Raw genomic sequence first — 16,746 nt, 5'->3', positions numbered from 1 at the left:
TTGTAAAAATATTTTGCTGTTGATTTTGCAACCCTTTGGCTGTAATACAATCCATTAAGCGTTCTTATTTGCCTGTTGTTGAGGTCTGTTTTAATTATTCTTTCCTCAAGTTGCATTCAGGTGTCTCAGATCCTTTTGTAGCATGCCTGTCTCTTGAGCGTGAGAAATGTTTATCGGTGGTTCTGGCATTTCTCATATACCTGCGTTATTATAGCTTGTAGACGATCGGCCTCCGTTGCCTTTATAAGATGGGCATAGCTTTATCTGGTGCCCCTTGATCTTTTTTGATTTTGAACATTTGTAGCATTCCCTAAAATAAGAGTACAATTATGGCTGTACCGTACTAGTGAAATCAATGGGCAGTGCTTAAGCCCTACCCTTTTTTTCCAACACAGTGCACCTCAACATTTACCTCTGGATTTAATCACAGAGAATCTGTCGTATTATTCCACTCAAATTGGTGTGGGGTGTAATATTTAAAAGCACATCTTGTTATTAGAGTAACCAGAAGGGCTAGTGCAATGGCTTACTGAGTTCAGTAAAATATCATGATGTTTTGGCTGAAAATTATGCATTCCAATACATAAGGGGTTTTCACCTTGGTGTGATGGGGGTGTGCACTTATGGGGGTGTGCACTTTAAGCCCTTTGTAAGACTTTAAATTAAGGGCGGGTTTGCTGCATTGTAGGGAAGTTACATTCGCTTTCCAGTGCCCTGGTGGTTATAGACCCATTCCAAACTTGCAGCCTTCACCATCTTTATAATTGCTCTTTCCAGCCTGAACAATTATTCTAGAAGTGGCCTTCCCATCACCCTCTTCCATTGCAGCCAATCAGCTATATACATCAGACTCCCAACATTCATTAAAGTTTTCCGATGTCCACAAATGTATTTCTTATTGGACCGAGTACAAAGATGTATGGTCTCCTTTGTCTGACAAGGTTGCTGTCACACTTGCTTCCATCACCAGGGGATGAAATAAACGATGTAGCGTGTAGTTTGACTATTTGTGCCGCATGGTCTTCAATTTGCACCTTATCTTTCTTTACAGTCATCCCTGTTTCCCAACACTTTTGCAAAAGATTGCCTGCTCTTCATAAAAGCAAATAGTTACAGCCCAACTGCTTTTGCCACAATCTTTCAATAGCAGAATAATATGTTCTGTATTACCTATATGCCCAGTAAAATGGTTTGTTGGTTCCCTTCATCTTTGTCCAACTGCTCCAGACATTCTTTCATCTGCTCTCTTTGTTACAGAGCTGGCTTCTGCACAGTGCAGAAGTCTACTTTTGTTTTTGTTTGCACTGCATCAGACATGCTTTCACTGTTACTGCCAGATCGAGTACCGCTTCCTCCCTCATGGGTTCCGTCACTCGTTCCTTGAGAAGCCGGACGGTAGTTTCAGTAACACATGCTCCCCTGTACACCAGACACCTCTCAAAGTAGTAGCGTGTCTTTGTTTTCTATCACGTGTATGTATTCGGCAAACATTATGTTCAATGAGTTCCCCTGTGACAATGCTTACCAGACAACTAGCAGTCTCATGCCCAGTATCAGGAAGCTCCTACATGCTAGGGTATTTCCAATGGTGTGCTACTTCTATTCCATTGACCACATACTGAGCAATCCCAGCACATTCCCCGAAATTTCTAATCTAAGTACACACAGATTGCCACATCCTATTCCTGATCACATACGTGCCTCATTTTGCAAAAGGGAGAATTTGTGACCAGAACCAGGTTCTCAAACTCTGGTCTTCGGAGCCCCCAGTCACACCAGCGTTTCAGCATAACCACTGGCCATGTAAGAAGCTATCATTAATGTTTTAAAATGTGTTATTTGGTTATGCTGAGAACACGGTGGGATCTGGGCTCTTGAGGAACGAGTTTTAAGACCCTCGCTCTAGAGCTATGCAGCAGAGATGGTGTGTTTTATTTGGTTTGACATAAGGTGTGCGATAAAGTTGTTATATTATCCTTGCTGAAACTCACATGCAACTTCACTTTTCAGTCACCAGCACTCCTCCAGAAGCTGAGCCCAATGAAAGCCAGAGGCTAGGCATACATTAACATGGTTGGGTATTTATTGTGCAATGCCTCCAGGTTGTCTTATTTTGAACATTTTGGGGGCATTTTCAAGACATTTCTCTGATCTTGAAATGTCTGATTTGATAGTCTGGAAGAGTCTTTGGGTTGCATCAATATCTGATATTTTATTTTGGCTTCACTCCAATCCATGGCCCAATCATGTGTGGTTTTTCTGCTAGGGTATGAAAGGTTAGTGTTGATTATGGAAAATGCCCACTCTTCATTGCTTTGCTGCGAGTGGCTGAGATCAGATGTGCGCGTGACCTTGGTGTGGCAGGTTGACCTTTCCACTGATTTCTCACCTGCATTTGGACTCCTTCCATCTTGACTGGGTTAGCCTGATTCTGAGGCTCATCTATGTGTATGGTTTTGCTGAGAGGGCATGGGGCGTGAGCTTGAATGTAAGTATAAGCTCTCTGGAGTTCCACTTGGGACTTGTTAACATGGCATTCTGCAAAGGAGACCTCCCTTTCTATCACAAAGGTTTCTGCTGTCGCGTTTGTTCCCTCAGTCGAACAGGGTGTCATTATCCACAGTCTATATCTCTGGCTTGGAATGTGTCTAAGCCAGTTCCTCTTTTACTTTTGACATGGCATACTCTCCCTTTTGCCTTGTGAGCTCATTTTTGTCTACAATGGTTTCTTTGTTGGAAGGGGTTGACACAGCCGCTACCTTCACTAATCCCAAATCTCTCTCCTTCCTTAACTGATGCTGCGCTTGAGGCAGTTTCGTAAAAGAACAGGTTGAGACAGATTAGAGTTCATTAGTAAACCGCATTGTCAGGTGCTGTGGAACTCTTAAGTTTGTTTCTGTTGGTTAACCATGGCGCTCCCTTTTTCCTTGAAGACCGGTCGGGACTGGTATTTCAAGTCTCCTGGTGTTATCTCAGTCACAGTTACGTCTCTCTCAAATAAGTATAGGAATATGTATTCCAAGTTCAAGGATTCAATATTTTTCTTTTTAGTATATTTATCAGGTGTAGTTAGGGAATTTAACTTCAAATTCCAGAATACACTTTCTCCTCGCAGGCCCCAGTTCGCTTTGTGGAATTTTGAATTGGCAAGTGCCACTTTTGACTCTTGATTCTCCCTCTCCACAATCGTGGTGGATGTCTGCAAACCCCCTCTATAGTCTTGAGTCCAGTTGATACTTTCTCTCTGTCTCATGGTCTCTTCACTCACACATACCAGTCACTCTCGAAGGCATTGAACTCTTCTGCTAGCTGGGTGATTCCAACTGTTCTAAATGCTGAAGAGGGCAGCTCACCACAGGAACGTAAATGGAACGAAAATGGAGAGGATAGGGCATTTTACAAGTGTTAAACAAAATTGGAACAATAAGTGGCTTCAGGGTCTATTCCAACAACCAAAGAACCGTAATTATTGTAAATCACTAAAATACCACAATAGCATGCTGGTAAAAAAACACACCAAAGAACAACTAACCATATTGATAGTCTAATACATTTAAAGTAAATGTACAATGCAGGTTTAAGTCCAAATCCAGCTTGCCTTCATAATCACTTACTTCAAACAAAGAACGCTGCTGAAAATCCAACATGGAATCAGCATTTAGAGATTGTTGGATACATTAATGAGCTGTGATGCAAAATAAACTCTGAAAAGCAATACGTGAAGAAAAGTAGCTTTCATGCAGACAACTGAAGAATCAAATGCGGCAAAACAGTTTGGGAAATACACATCATGAACGTTTTAAGGTGTTTTGATACTGTAAATCTGTTTGTGCAGTATTGGGACAGAAAAAAGTGCTTCATGAGTCTGGGGTGTTTGAAAAGGCTCTTGCGGTCGAAATCCATGCATTACAGGGGGGTTGTCAGGTTTGGATGCAATGGAAGACCTTTGTTAAGGTTCAGCTTCTCAAAGAGCAGGTGGCATGGTAAGGTGGGAAATGGTAATGGCTGGACTATCAAAAGAAAACCTTGCCCATGTTCTGCTTATGTTCTAACCAGGCTGGCTGTCCCAGTAATCACACAACCACAGTGGTCAACAGACAGAAAACACAATGGAGTGGGTTGCATGCTATGTAGGGCTTAAGGATTCACCCCCAACATTTTCACCTATGTCTTCTTTTGCAGCCGCTGCCTGTGCCCAGCCACCAACATAGCATGCCGCGACCAGCCATCCTCCATCGTGTACAGGTACATGAGCATCACAGCGGACAGGAGTGTGCCTTCTGACATCTTCCAGATCCAAGCCACCAGCGTCTACCCTGGAGCTCACAACTCCTTCCAAATTCGTGCTGGCAACGAGCAGGGGGACTTCTACATACGGGTAAGGACGCTGCCATAGGACAAAGGTGCTGTCAAGTTTGCAATTCAACTGCGTGGCAGATCCTGCTCACTTAACCCACCAATGCCATGATTGGCACCGCTATGGCTCCTATTGGAGGTGCTGGCACCGTAGGTGAACCAGGTATTGCTTCTCCCTACCCTCAGTTAAAGTTGGGCTATGAATGTAGAGCCATTTCAACTGAGAGGTCATGTCCCTCAGCTCAACTGGGAAGGGATGTGAAATCTTGTAGTCCTGTTCTACATGTCAAAGAAAATTTAACAGTGAAAATGACCAAAACGGTGTAAGGACAACACATGTTAAGGCACCTATGCCTATCCATTATACTGATTCGGAAAGAGGCAACTGGACATGGCTTGCAGGAGTCCTACAGCCCAAAATAATACCCAGACCCTAACAGTGCAACTCAAGTGCTCTCTTGAATACCAGAAGGCCCTCCCTCCCACTATCAGGAATCGGTGGGGGCCATGGGTGTGGGGGCTATTTAGAGTAATCTTGAATATTTTTCTGTAGAGGACCTGCAAGAGACTAGGGCCGTGCACCCACTGATATGCGATGACAGGAATCATATCCAGGCTTTGGCTAGGCAGGGGCCACCAGGCCACCCCATCAGAGGTCTCTTAATCAGCATATCCAACTCACTTTCTTTGAAACAAATTATGGGCAACTCTGACTATCTCTTAGTGGGTCTCATAAAGTGGGCTGGCTTGGATATTGCACATTGGCCCTGTTGATATTTGGAATACATTACTCATCGTAATCGTATTTCTGATGCTTGTATCTGCTTAGATTCACATACTATGCATAGGCCGACATCTAGTCATAGCTGCGGAGTATAACAGTTTTTGTTTTCGAAACTCGAAAAGGGACGTTGACATGGTGTGCCAGTAATACTATCCCAGTGTGATGTCTGCTGTACCCATGGTCCTTCATGCATCAAGGTCCCTCAGATTGTTTAGTTTCTGACATGAGGTAGCATGAAGTGTAGCGCGAGTACAGGTGTAGGTAAAGCAGATGAATGCAGATTAAGCCAGAGAAACATCTATGCACCTTCTACTACACAGGGGAGGAAGGGTGGTTGCATGTGAATCTAAGCAGATACAAGCATCAGAAATACGATTACGGCGAGTAATGTATCCCTTCTGAGGCTTGTTGAATCTGCTTAGATCATGTGCTATGCATAGATTAGCCAGCAATGTCTGGAGAAGGTGGTGGGTTGTGAGACGGTACAGCAGCAAATGTATGTTTTAGCACTGCTTGTCCCACCTGTGAATCTGCTTTAGAATGTGAGTCAATGCAGTAGTGCTGAGTAAAAGTATGGATAGAGCTCCATGTAGCTGCTTTGCAAATGGCGTCCAGCCGGATGTTTGCAATAAAGGCCAGGGTAGCTCCTGTACCCCTGGTATAGTGCGCTCTTGGTGTGAAAGGCAGAGTTTTAGTTAACAGAGAGTAGCAGAGATGTATGCATCTGACTATCCAGCTGGAGATGGCATTTTTTGAAATGTGGTCACCTTCCCTGCCAGGAGCTATGGAGACAAACAGTTGGTCTGTTTTTCTTAGCTGTTTTGTCTCATTTACATAGTAAAGGACCGCCCTCCTTACATCTAGTGTATGGAGTTTTTTCTCAGCTGAGCTTGAAGGGTTTTGAAAGAAAGCTGGTAGTTCAATGGACTGATTGACATAGAACTCAGATATGAACTTAGGTGAAAACCTAGGGTGCGTTCTTAGTACCAACTTTTCTTTGTGGGTAAAAAAAGGGGTTTTGCACTGAAAGCTTGTAGCTTACTGACTTTTCTTATGGAGGGAATAGCCACCAGGAAAGTCGGTTTATATGTAAGGTGTTTAAAGCTGGACTTGTGCATAGTCTCAAAGCGGGGTCCTATGAGCTTTGCAACTACCACATTAAAGCCCCACCCTGGAGGCGGTTTTGAAATGGGAAGGTGGAGTCTTTTGACTCCCTCCATGAATACCTTAATGACCGGGATTTTCCACCAGGACACCTTGTTTTGAGAAGTGGTGTACGTAGATAGAGCCGCTAGGTGAACCTTGATGGAGATACATACTAGCCCTGAGTTTAGTAAGTGGAGCATATAATGGAGAATGTGTGATGGTTTCCATTTGCTAAAATAACAGTGTTTGGTTTGTGTGCCTCCTTGAGGAGGTCTATACACCTTTGAGGTAGTTTTAAAGGACCAAATTCTGACTTCAGGAGCCAAGCTGCCAAGTTCATAGACTGTGGTTGTGGGTGGAACGTTGTCCCCCTGTGCTGTGTGAGCACATTGTAGGGGCACGGGAGTTTGAGTGGATTGCACATCGCCAGTTTGCGCAGATGTGGAAACCAAGGTTGTCTCACCTACATAGGAGCAACTAGGATTAGTGTAACTTGTTCCTGGTGCATTTTCTTCACCCTGCTCAGTAGCGGAGTCGGGGAGGGGGGGGCGTAGGCACATTTCCCTGACCAGTTCATCCAAAGGTCGTTCCACTTGGACTTGTGTTGTGGAAACCTGGATGCGAAGTCTGGGCATTGCATGTTTCGGCTTGTGGCGAACAAGTCTAAAGGGGGGTAACCCCATAGGGAGAAGATATCGTTTAGGATATTTCTGTGGAGCTGCCACACATGCTTTTTGGGTAGAGGATCTCTGCTTAATGAGCCTGCCAGAGAATTGAGATACACTGCAACATGTTGCGATGTTAAGAACATGCCCCGCTTGAGTGCCCACTTCTAAATCTTTTCTGCTACCCTGAACAGACTTGGAGAGTGTGTGCCCCCCTACTTGTTTATGTAAAACATGGCAGTTCTGCTGTCCGTGAGGATTTGTACTGTCTGACCTGCCAGGTGCACTTGGAAAGCTTTGAGTACTGCTAGCAATTCCAGAAGGTTTATGTGATTTTGGGCTGTGATCTGTGTCCACAGGCCATACGCTGTGTGGTGAAGGTAATGGGCTCCCAACTCGGTGAGTGATGCGTCTGTTGTGACAACTGCTTGCACTATGGGCTTGTGAAAAGGTTTTCCTTTTAACAAGTTTTCCTTTGTCTAGCAGCGCAGTGCCTGAACTAGGGTTAGCAACACAACCACCAGATCGTCCCACTGACCGCTTGACTGAGACCACTGTTTCATTGACCACTCTTGCATTGGACGCATGTGCAGCCGTGCGTGTGGAACCAGGTAAATGCATGATCCCATCATCCGAGCAAGCGCAATGCTTTGCGTACGGTTATTTGGCGACCGGCTAGAAACTGAGGTATTTGCAGCAGTATGTTTTGCACTCCTTCGTTTGATGGAAAGACTATATCCTCTTCTGTTCTTATGACAGCCTCTAAGAACTGTTTGGTTTTGCTTGGAACAAGACTTGATTTCTTCTCGTTGATTGAGAATCCCAATTGGAACAGCAGATTGATTGTACTCTGGGTATTTTGCTTGCAAATTTGGAGGGAATCCCCTGTTATCAGCCAGTCATCCAGACAAGGGTACACTGGGATTGATGTGATGTAATGTAATGTAATGTTAATTGTAAAGTGCAACAAAGACCTGATGGCATCTAGGCGCTAGTAGAAGAAGAGGAGAAGCACCCCATTCTAAAACAGCAGTGTTTTAAGTTGTTTACGAAAGCTGGGTAAGACGTGGTTGCTCTTAATGTAATGCAGGACGAAATTCCATAATGACGGGACCAGCACAGAGAACGATCTACTGCCGGCCCGGGCATGCCTAAAGCGGCAGATACTTGGTTAGAGGAGCAAAGTGATCTTTTAGGTTGGTAGAGGGAAACCCTGGATTGAAGAAACTGAGCTCCCACAGAGTGAATAGCCCAGTGAACCGTGCATAAGATCTTAAAGCTCACCCAGGCTTTAACTGGCAACCATTGAATGCGTTGGAGAAGATCACGTGAGTGGGCCAGTCTCGGGCATTAAGAGCCAACCTGGCGGCCGCATTTTGAAGTATCTGAAGCCTCTGAATAAGCATCGCCGGTTGACCGAGATAGATGCCATTACAATAGTCTATTGCCCCCATAATGAAGGCGGTCACAATTTTTGCCCTAGCCTCATCCAGAAGAAAGGGGAGAACCTTCTTTAAGATCTTCAGTTTGGCAAACCCGACCTGGAAAACTGCAGAGATTTGGGATTCTCTGGAGCCAGAGGCCATGACCTTAATGCCAAGGCTTTTGACTACAGCAGAGGGAGTCGGACATGACCCCAGACAGGCTGGCCAGTAATCAGAAGTCCAGCAGGAATTGGCAGATTCCTTGCCAATCACCAGAACCTCAGTCTTCTCTCTGTTCAGTTTTAACCGATTTCAGTCATCCACTTCCCTATCGCTGCGAGACAGTCACTCAGACGCTGGGGGTTCAAGAAAGTTCTTGAGGGGCATTCATATGAAAGAGAATCTGGGTGTTATCAGTGTATATGAAAAAGTGCACACCAAAACTAAAGATAAGCTTAGCCAGTGCAACCATATACAAATTAAAGAGGAGTGGCGAGAGTGCCGATCCCTGAGTGACACCAAAGACAATGCAGGAGTCTTTGATGGTCAATGGTGTCGAAGGCTGCAGAGATCGAGTAGAATTAGCACACTCGTCTCTTCGCGGTCTTGTAACCCTAAAATGTTGTCAAGAAGAGCAATCATTATGGACTCTGTGCCCATCCCAGGGTGAAATCCTACCTGCAGGGGGTGAAGAATATTATTGATCTCAAGATAATCAGAGACCTGGGGAGTGATAATGGATTGCAGCAATTTTGCCACTGCAGGGAGTAGAGCGATCAGGCGATAATTTTCCGCCGCTGCTGGTTCGAGCTGAGGTTTTTTCAGCAACAGTGACACAACTGCATGTTTAAGTGCCTTTAGGATAAATTCCGTGGCACATGAGTAATCCAGTACTTGCATGAGAAGAGGAACAAAATCCCCAGAGAGATCCTGAAGAATGTGAAGAGGAATAGGATAAACAGGAGAGACAGATTTCAATTTGGAACGTGCCTTAACCATAGTTTCAGTAGCTGTCGCAAAGCTAAAGACACTAGGACAGTGACTAGTGGAGCAGTTGAGAAAATTAGGTGCGTCAGGAGAAATAGATCTTTCCGCATTGATTTTATTATGGATAGTGCAGATCTTTTGTTGGAAAAAAGGGGCAATGAGATCACATTGTGCTTGGGTACGAGTAATCATAGAAGGAGGTTTAACAGGAGAGAATAGCTCTTTAGCTACCAAAAAGAGCTCCTTGGAAGAACATGGTGCATTTAACATCCGACTGGCATAATACTGGGCTTTAGATGCTTTTATAGAGCATTGGTAGTCCTTCCTCGCCTGTATATAAGCCAGTTTATTAGTGTGAACAGGAGTGATATGCCATTTCCTTTCAGAACAACTACACCTTTGTTTTAGTGTCCTTAGCTCCGCAGAGTACCAAGTGGCTGATGGTACGGTGCAGTTGGGTAACAACTGAGAGGGAGCCAAGGTATTGGCTGTAAATTCTAAAGCACAGACCACAGCATCACAAATGTTCATGCCCTTATCTCTATTCTGCTGAACTATATTCACAATAGAGTTAGAGATATCATCAATAGGGATTTTGGCCCAATGACGCTGACATTTCTTAAGAGCAGGTGGCTTAGCTTTAACAGAAGTGCAGGGAAAAGCAAAGGGAATCAAAAAATTATCGGACCATACTATCGGTAAGGGATTAAAGGCTGAGAAATGAGGAATGTTTGAAAAAAACATATCAAGTTGGTTTCCGCCTATATGAGTAGAGCCTTGATTGCAAAGCAGAAAACCAAAATCAGCGAGAGAGGCAACGAGTTTGTGTGCTGGGGACCCATGGAAAATTTGGGATAAATGAGGGCTAAGTCGGCAATAGCCTGCACAAAATCAGTAACAAACCGGTTAGTAACATAGCCCAGGGGGCGGTAAATAGCCAGGAAATAGATGGAAGTTTCTTGAGATATCTGCAATTTAATCAAAAGTGATTTGCAGGCCAGATTCTGGGCAAATTGTACCACCTGGCAGTTATAAGATTGTTCCACTATGAAAGCAACCCCCCCCCCATATTTTAGGTGGGGGACGGTCGCAGTGAAAAATATCGTAGTTCGCGGGTAAGACCTGAACAATGTCTGGACCAGAGTGTACATTAAACCAAGTTTCGGTAAAACATAGCATATTAGGAGCAACTGTTTCCAGAATGTATCTGATATCATCTCTGAGAGCTGCAGCAGAGCATGCGTTAACCAGAAGGGCTCGGAATAGAGGTGGAGAGTTGGTAGTTCCTTTCAGAGCATTACAGGCAGCAACAGGCTGACGCAGAAAGCAGGTGGGCCAGGCCAATTCTATGGGTGCTAGAGCAATGAGCTTGGCACGAGAATGGGTAATAGGAGCATAAGAAGGAGTAGGCTCATCATTTTTGGCAGCCCAGACTTGTCACGGACGGGCACAGACGGCCTTGCCTTAAGCGTGCCTTTGGTGCACTGACAGCGCATCCGCTAAGCCTGTCCGCTGTGCGGGCGTTTGCTCTGACACAAGTGTCGGAGCAAACTGAAACTGAAGCGGGGAACCGCCGATTGATGGAACTAAAAAGAGCACTAGCCAAGTTGTGGGCAGGCTCCTCAGCAGAGCATGAGACACACTTAGCGGTACATCAAAAGTGAATAACGTTAGCAGCAATGAAGACCAGCGAACGTTTAATGAGCACTTCTTAAAAACAAGGATATTACAGTATAAAAAATAAAAGAGCACTATAGCAGCAACTTCCTAACAACGTATAAAGAGTGGCTTTAAAATGGTTGATGACAACCTCACCTCTCTCCATGTGCAACCCTGTGATTCTCTGCGTAGAAGTGCTGCCACTACTGCTAGTACCTTGGTGAATACCCTTGGAGCGGAGGCTATGCCTAAGAGTAGCACCTTGAATTGGTAGTGCTGGTTCACTATATTTAAAACGCAAGAACCTTCTGTGTGCTGGGAACATTGAGGTTGTAGGTCAAAGGATCGACAACCAAAGGATCGAATGGTCAAAGGGTCGACACCAAAGGACCGAAAACAAAAGGATTGATTTTTTTTTTTTTAACATTTTTTTTCGATCCTTTTGTTTTCGGTCCTTTGGTGTCAATCTTTTGACCATTCGACCCTTTGTATTCGACCCTTTGACCGGACACCGAACATTGAAATATAAAAGTAAGCATATTTCATATCCAAGGTTGCCATGTAGTCCCCCTGTTTTAGCAGTGAAATAACCTCCTCTCGCGTTGTCATGCAGAATTATTGTGGCTTGATATTGGTGTTTGCAGGGGGCAGGTCTAGGACAGGGCGCATAGTTAAGTCTTTTTTCATCAAGGAAGTACATTGAAAAGATACCCTTGTTTACCTGGTTTGCCAGGACGATTTCTATGGCGTTCTTTAGAAGTAGCGCATTCACCTCTTCCAACAGGATACGTTGTTCTTCCTGTGAAGACTGCCTTTGCCTTGGCGAGTGGTTGGCTGGAGTTTGGATCAGTTCTATGCAATCCCCCCCCCACCACGGTGGAAAGTACCCACTTGTCCAAAGTGATCCCCTCCCATGAGTGGGTAAAGTGTGAAATACGACCTCCTACTGGAGTGGCATGGGAGGGAACCTGCAGCGTGTGGTCATTACTTAAGGGGTGTTGAGCCCCCTCTTGTGGAGGAGGATCTGCCCCTACTTCTAGACCTTCTTTGGCCTCTTTGAAAACCCTGCTGTGAGGACTGCCCTTGAGACAAACCTGGGCCACCTTGATTGTAATTTGAGGCCCGTTGGGAGTTTTGCCCTCTGAAACGGCGAGAGTTAGAGCACCCTTTTTGCCCAAAGGGTTTGTTGGTGAGCTGCCCAAGGGATTTGAGGGTGTCCTTCCTCTTTTGCACTCTTGAGAGCATCCTCCACTGCTTTGCCAAATAAAGCGTTGGGTTCAATGGGCATGTTTGGGAGGGTTGCCTGGGTCTCTAGTTTGAAGCCCAATTTCCGTAGCCATGCGTGGCGTTCAATCAGTGTGCCTTCTGCCACAATTTCCCCGCATTGTCCACTGCATCCAAGTTGTTTTTGAGGATGCAGTTGGCTACTCGTTTCCCCTCTGCAATGGTGAGAAAGAACTGTATTTTGAGGGGCTCTGGGACTGAGTATATCTGTTGAGCAATTTCATCCTACTTATGACAAACATAACTGGTTAATAGTGTTGTGTTATTAGCAATCCTTGTTTGGTAGGCTGCTGAGGAAGCTACCTTACAGCACAGGGTGTAGATTTTCTTACTCTCCTTGTCTGGAGGGGCTTCGGCAGAGGCCAGAGGGGTTCCCGCCCTCTTTCTTGTAGCTATAACTACTAAAGAGTCGGCCTTTAACTGCCCCCTAATGTATAAGAGGTCTGAGGGGGCTGGTCTGAACATCTTTTCGATGCACAGGTTGACTGTTTGTGTTATATTGGGTGTTAGCAGAGAGGGTTGGATGTGTCTCTGCAACGATTGTAACGGGGATGAATTGGGTTGCTAATTTTTTATCCCCAAGGATGTCCTCCGCAAAGTCTTTGTCGACTTGGGCTTCTTGTGTGTCTATTTTGAAGTGCTCTGCAGCCTTTAGGGGCAGGTCAATATATTGTAACTGGTTGTCTACTGGGGAGTCAGCCACTAGTGGGTCGGTGTGATCTGGGGACTGGATGACGTAAAAGTCCCCATCGTCGTCATAATATTTGTCCAAGTCCACTGTGTCCTCTGGGTCTGTGTATGTGCCAGGGTCCTGGGAGCCTTGGTAATAAGGGTCATGCCCTAGGTCCTGATGCGAGGTGGAAACCTGCATGGAGTCTAGGCAGGCTTTTCTGGTGGCTGGCTGAGTGACTGTTGCCCCGCTCTTAGTGGCTGCTGCCCCGCTCAGTGGGGTTCCCTGAGTATTTTGGAGGACCTTGGGGTAGTTGTCAAAGAAATTAATAAAACAGCACATCCTCCTCATAACTATATCAAATTATTCTGTGGTCCATTGTGAGGAGCTTGGCAATACAGAGGGAGCCTGGAGTAGGAGGAGCAGGTGCAGGTGGGGGCTCTGGGACAGGGGTTTTCTTATGGTGCATAGCCCCTGAAAGAGTGCCCTCTGGGGTAGTGACACTTCTGCTTTTTGTAGCTTGACTTTTTCCACCTGGGGTGTCGAAGACCTATGGTTTTGGCCTTTCTGGCCTTTAAAAGGGTATTGGGAACAGGTTTTTTTTATTAACCTGCTCATTTTTTAGCTCTTTGTGCTTATTCTCGAGGCCGTTGATGTGTCTTTCGACGCACGTAGATGCAGTGTCGGAAACCGTCTGTTTCGGGGGCCTGTCATGTGGTGATCGGGACTACGATGGCCCATAAGACAGGGAAAGTTCGGACCTCCCCCGCGATGCGGCGTGTGGCCTATTGGTCGGCGGCATGGTCAACTTTCGGCCGTGGGGGTTGTGCTTGGTGTGATGTATTTTGGTAGTACTTGAGCCGCCGGGTGTCGTCCTCATAGCAGCACCGCCGGCCTGCCTGCCTGTTGGGGTCTCAGACACAGGAATCCAATGAATCCCGACCGCCCTCGCATCACTTAAGACGTTGATGCTGCCGTCGCTGGATGCTCCCTCAACGTCATGGCGGCCTCGGCATGCATGGCGTGGTGGGCCCAGTGTTTCGTCTTGTGGTCCTTTAGGGTTTTAGACCTGAACAGCTTGCAAGACTTGCACTGTCCCTCGGCGTGGTCCCAGGAGAGACAAAGGTTGCACACCCGGTGCAAGTCTTTCCAGGAGAACTTCCTATTACAGGAAGGCCAAAATGTAAATGGGGTGTTTTCCATGATGTATGGGGATGGCAGCCTGGTGACATATTTGGAAATAAAGGGGAATATACATTGTCTTAACAAGACTAGAATAAGAACCTCCCCCGCTCTCCCTACTGTGCAGGGCGGAGGCCCGATGGGGCTTTGAGAGGCCGTAGACAAAGGATCGTTGAGACGGGTGTTGCTGTCATCGACGATTAAAATCTGTCCTTTAAGCCGTCGCCGAAGACCTTGCGGTAAACGGATATCGAAAGGACAGAAAGAGATACTAGAATTAAACTTTTCTAAATGATGGCATCAGCCAAGAAGGAACCACGCGATATGGGTCCGACTATGATGGCGGAAAAAAACAATCGGAGGGACCTCGACATGTTAAGGACCATGGGTACAGTAGACGTCACACTTTGGATAGCATTACTGGCACGCCCTGTCGACGTCCCTTTTCAAGTTTCGAAAACAAAAAATGTAATACTCCGCAGCTACCACTAGATGTCGGCCTATGCATAGAATGTGATCTAAGCAGATTCCACAAGCCTAAGATATATATATATATATATATATATATATATATATATATATATATATATATTCTTATTCCACCAGGAATGGAAAATACAACTGAAATCATGTCTTTGCATGGACACAGTTATAAGGTTCTATAACAATACTAATCCCATACCTATTCTAATTCTTGGGGAAATGAATGCAAAATTTCCTCACTCAGTATCTAATGAACTGGCGACTGCACTAAACATACCACCGGCACTTCTCAAGCAATCATCAAGCAACGCCAAAGGGAAAAAATGGAACGATTACTTAATAAACCATGGCTTTGTAATGCTCAATGGGAGAAGTCTAGGAGACACACCTGGCGAATATACGAGAATTACTGATAGGAGTGCCACTACAATTTATCAGAGTTTTATCCAGGCACGCTACTACTCGCTTGTACTGGGTCTCAGTGTTGGAGCAACGGAAGAAAGCAACCACCTTCCCATAACTTTGTCCTCTGCTTCTCCAGAAACCACAAATACAAGAGATTGGATCGGCATCATCAACCTCAAGGAAGAAGCAAATAGAATTATTTGGAAACCCCACAGACTGGAGGGAGCAGACCTATCCTTTGAGGGAAGGTGTGGGAGCAGTCAGTGGATGGATAGACACACCCCTGTGGTCCCACTTCCAATTACAACAGGAGACGTTGCTCGAAACAGTAGTGTCTATCACTAAAATTGTTGCCCATACATTCCCCAACATAAACTTCGGTAATAGATCATTCATGAGAAATACAAAACCGCAACTCATACACATTTTTTGACTGCCATGTTCGCAATAGGAAAACAGCTCTTAGAAGAGATCTGTGAAAAGCAGCTTGAGCAAACACTGATCCTCAGATGATTGCAACTTTAGTAAAGCGTTAAAAACACAGTTCCAAAACTGGTTGTGGTCCTACAGTAGTAAGCAAAAGTTAAATTGCTGGAGAGGCCTACTGAGTATGGTGAAAAACAACAATACAACAGCATCAGCATCCACACAATTCCAAGTTGACAGCCAGAGCATCGAGGGAGTCTTGAGTGAAGCACATAAAGAACACCTCATTAGTGACACTGACTGCCTTCATGACACTTGAACCAAAAGCATTGCGGTACCCGTATATAAACATGGTACCTATCATGGCCATAACAGCTACTGTATCTTGGCAATACTAGATGCCCCAGCAAAAATTGCCAGGGTCATGCTGGCTAAGCTAGCGGAATGGCGAGAACAGAATCAAATTATTACCCTTTAAAAAACTCGGGTTCCACAATTTGTGCTCCACTATGGATAACCTGATGCTCCTCACCACAGTAGTGGAGAGTGCATGGAGCCTCTGCAACAAACCTGTATATGCGGCCTCATGGACTTCAGTGTGGCGTTCGCCACAGTAAATCGGGCGACACTCGGGTCAAAACTGGACGCCTGGGGCTTTCCGCATGGCCTATTGAACATAATTTGCTCATTATATTTGAACGCATCAATAAGAGTAACAACTAACATCAATGGCAATTTAACTGCCTCCATCAGCTACATACTAACTCTGCCATTTTGGGTAAATGTGGCCCTCTCTCATAGAAGCTCAGTTAGACTATATTTCTCTAGTTTTATTATGTTCCAAGATGGACTCCTGTGACTCTATTGATTTGCTGCCTAAACATGCTCATAAACTTCAAATGTTTCAATACCAAGCAGCACATACGTTTATAAAGCTCCACATTTACTCATACTTCTCCCCTCCTCCTGGAACCTCATTGAATAACAGTTCCAGCTTAAACTATATTTAAATGTGCAGCTCTCATTCATAAAGGTCTTCATAAGTTGGCCCCATTGCAACTAAATTCCTCTATTATCCGTTTCTAAAAAAATCATAACCACAGATCTTCAAATGCTTGTCTACTTACTGTGCTGCGGTAGATCTTTTTCAGTCCTAAGTGCCCAGTTTTGGAAAACACAAATTTTTGCTCTTGATCCAGTTCTGATCGCTACATTTAAGAAACATCTAAATACCTTTCTATTCTATCATATGTAAACTTTCACGGCTTGTTCTAA

At 45.1% G+C, this 16,746-nt stretch overlaps 1 protein-coding gene across 1 annotated transcript in view; it reads left to right on the top strand.

Annotated features, from left to right (window-relative positions):
* EFEMP2 (EGF containing fibulin extracellular matrix protein 2) overlaps positions 1–16,746 on the top strand; it is a 304,335-nt gene that overhangs the window by 276,731 nt on the left and 10,858 nt on the right. Inside the window, exon 10 of the mRNA XM_069645012.1 lies at positions 4,183–4,378. Coding sequence (XP_069501113.1) covers positions 4,183–4,378 — 196 coding nt within the window. The remainder of the gene's footprint in view (positions 1–4,182; positions 4,379–16,746) is intronic.

Source organism: Ambystoma mexicanum, chromosome 2p (genome assembly GCF_040938575.1).
Source record: "Ambystoma mexicanum isolate Mex_15411 chromosome 2p, UKY_AmexF1_1, whole genome shotgun sequence".
Classification (NCBI taxonomy): domain Eukaryota; kingdom Metazoa; phylum Chordata; class Amphibia; order Caudata; family Ambystomatidae; genus Ambystoma; species Ambystoma mexicanum.
The sequence above is the reverse complement of the archived record's forward strand: the minus strand, read 5'-3'. Positions and strand labels throughout refer to the sequence as shown.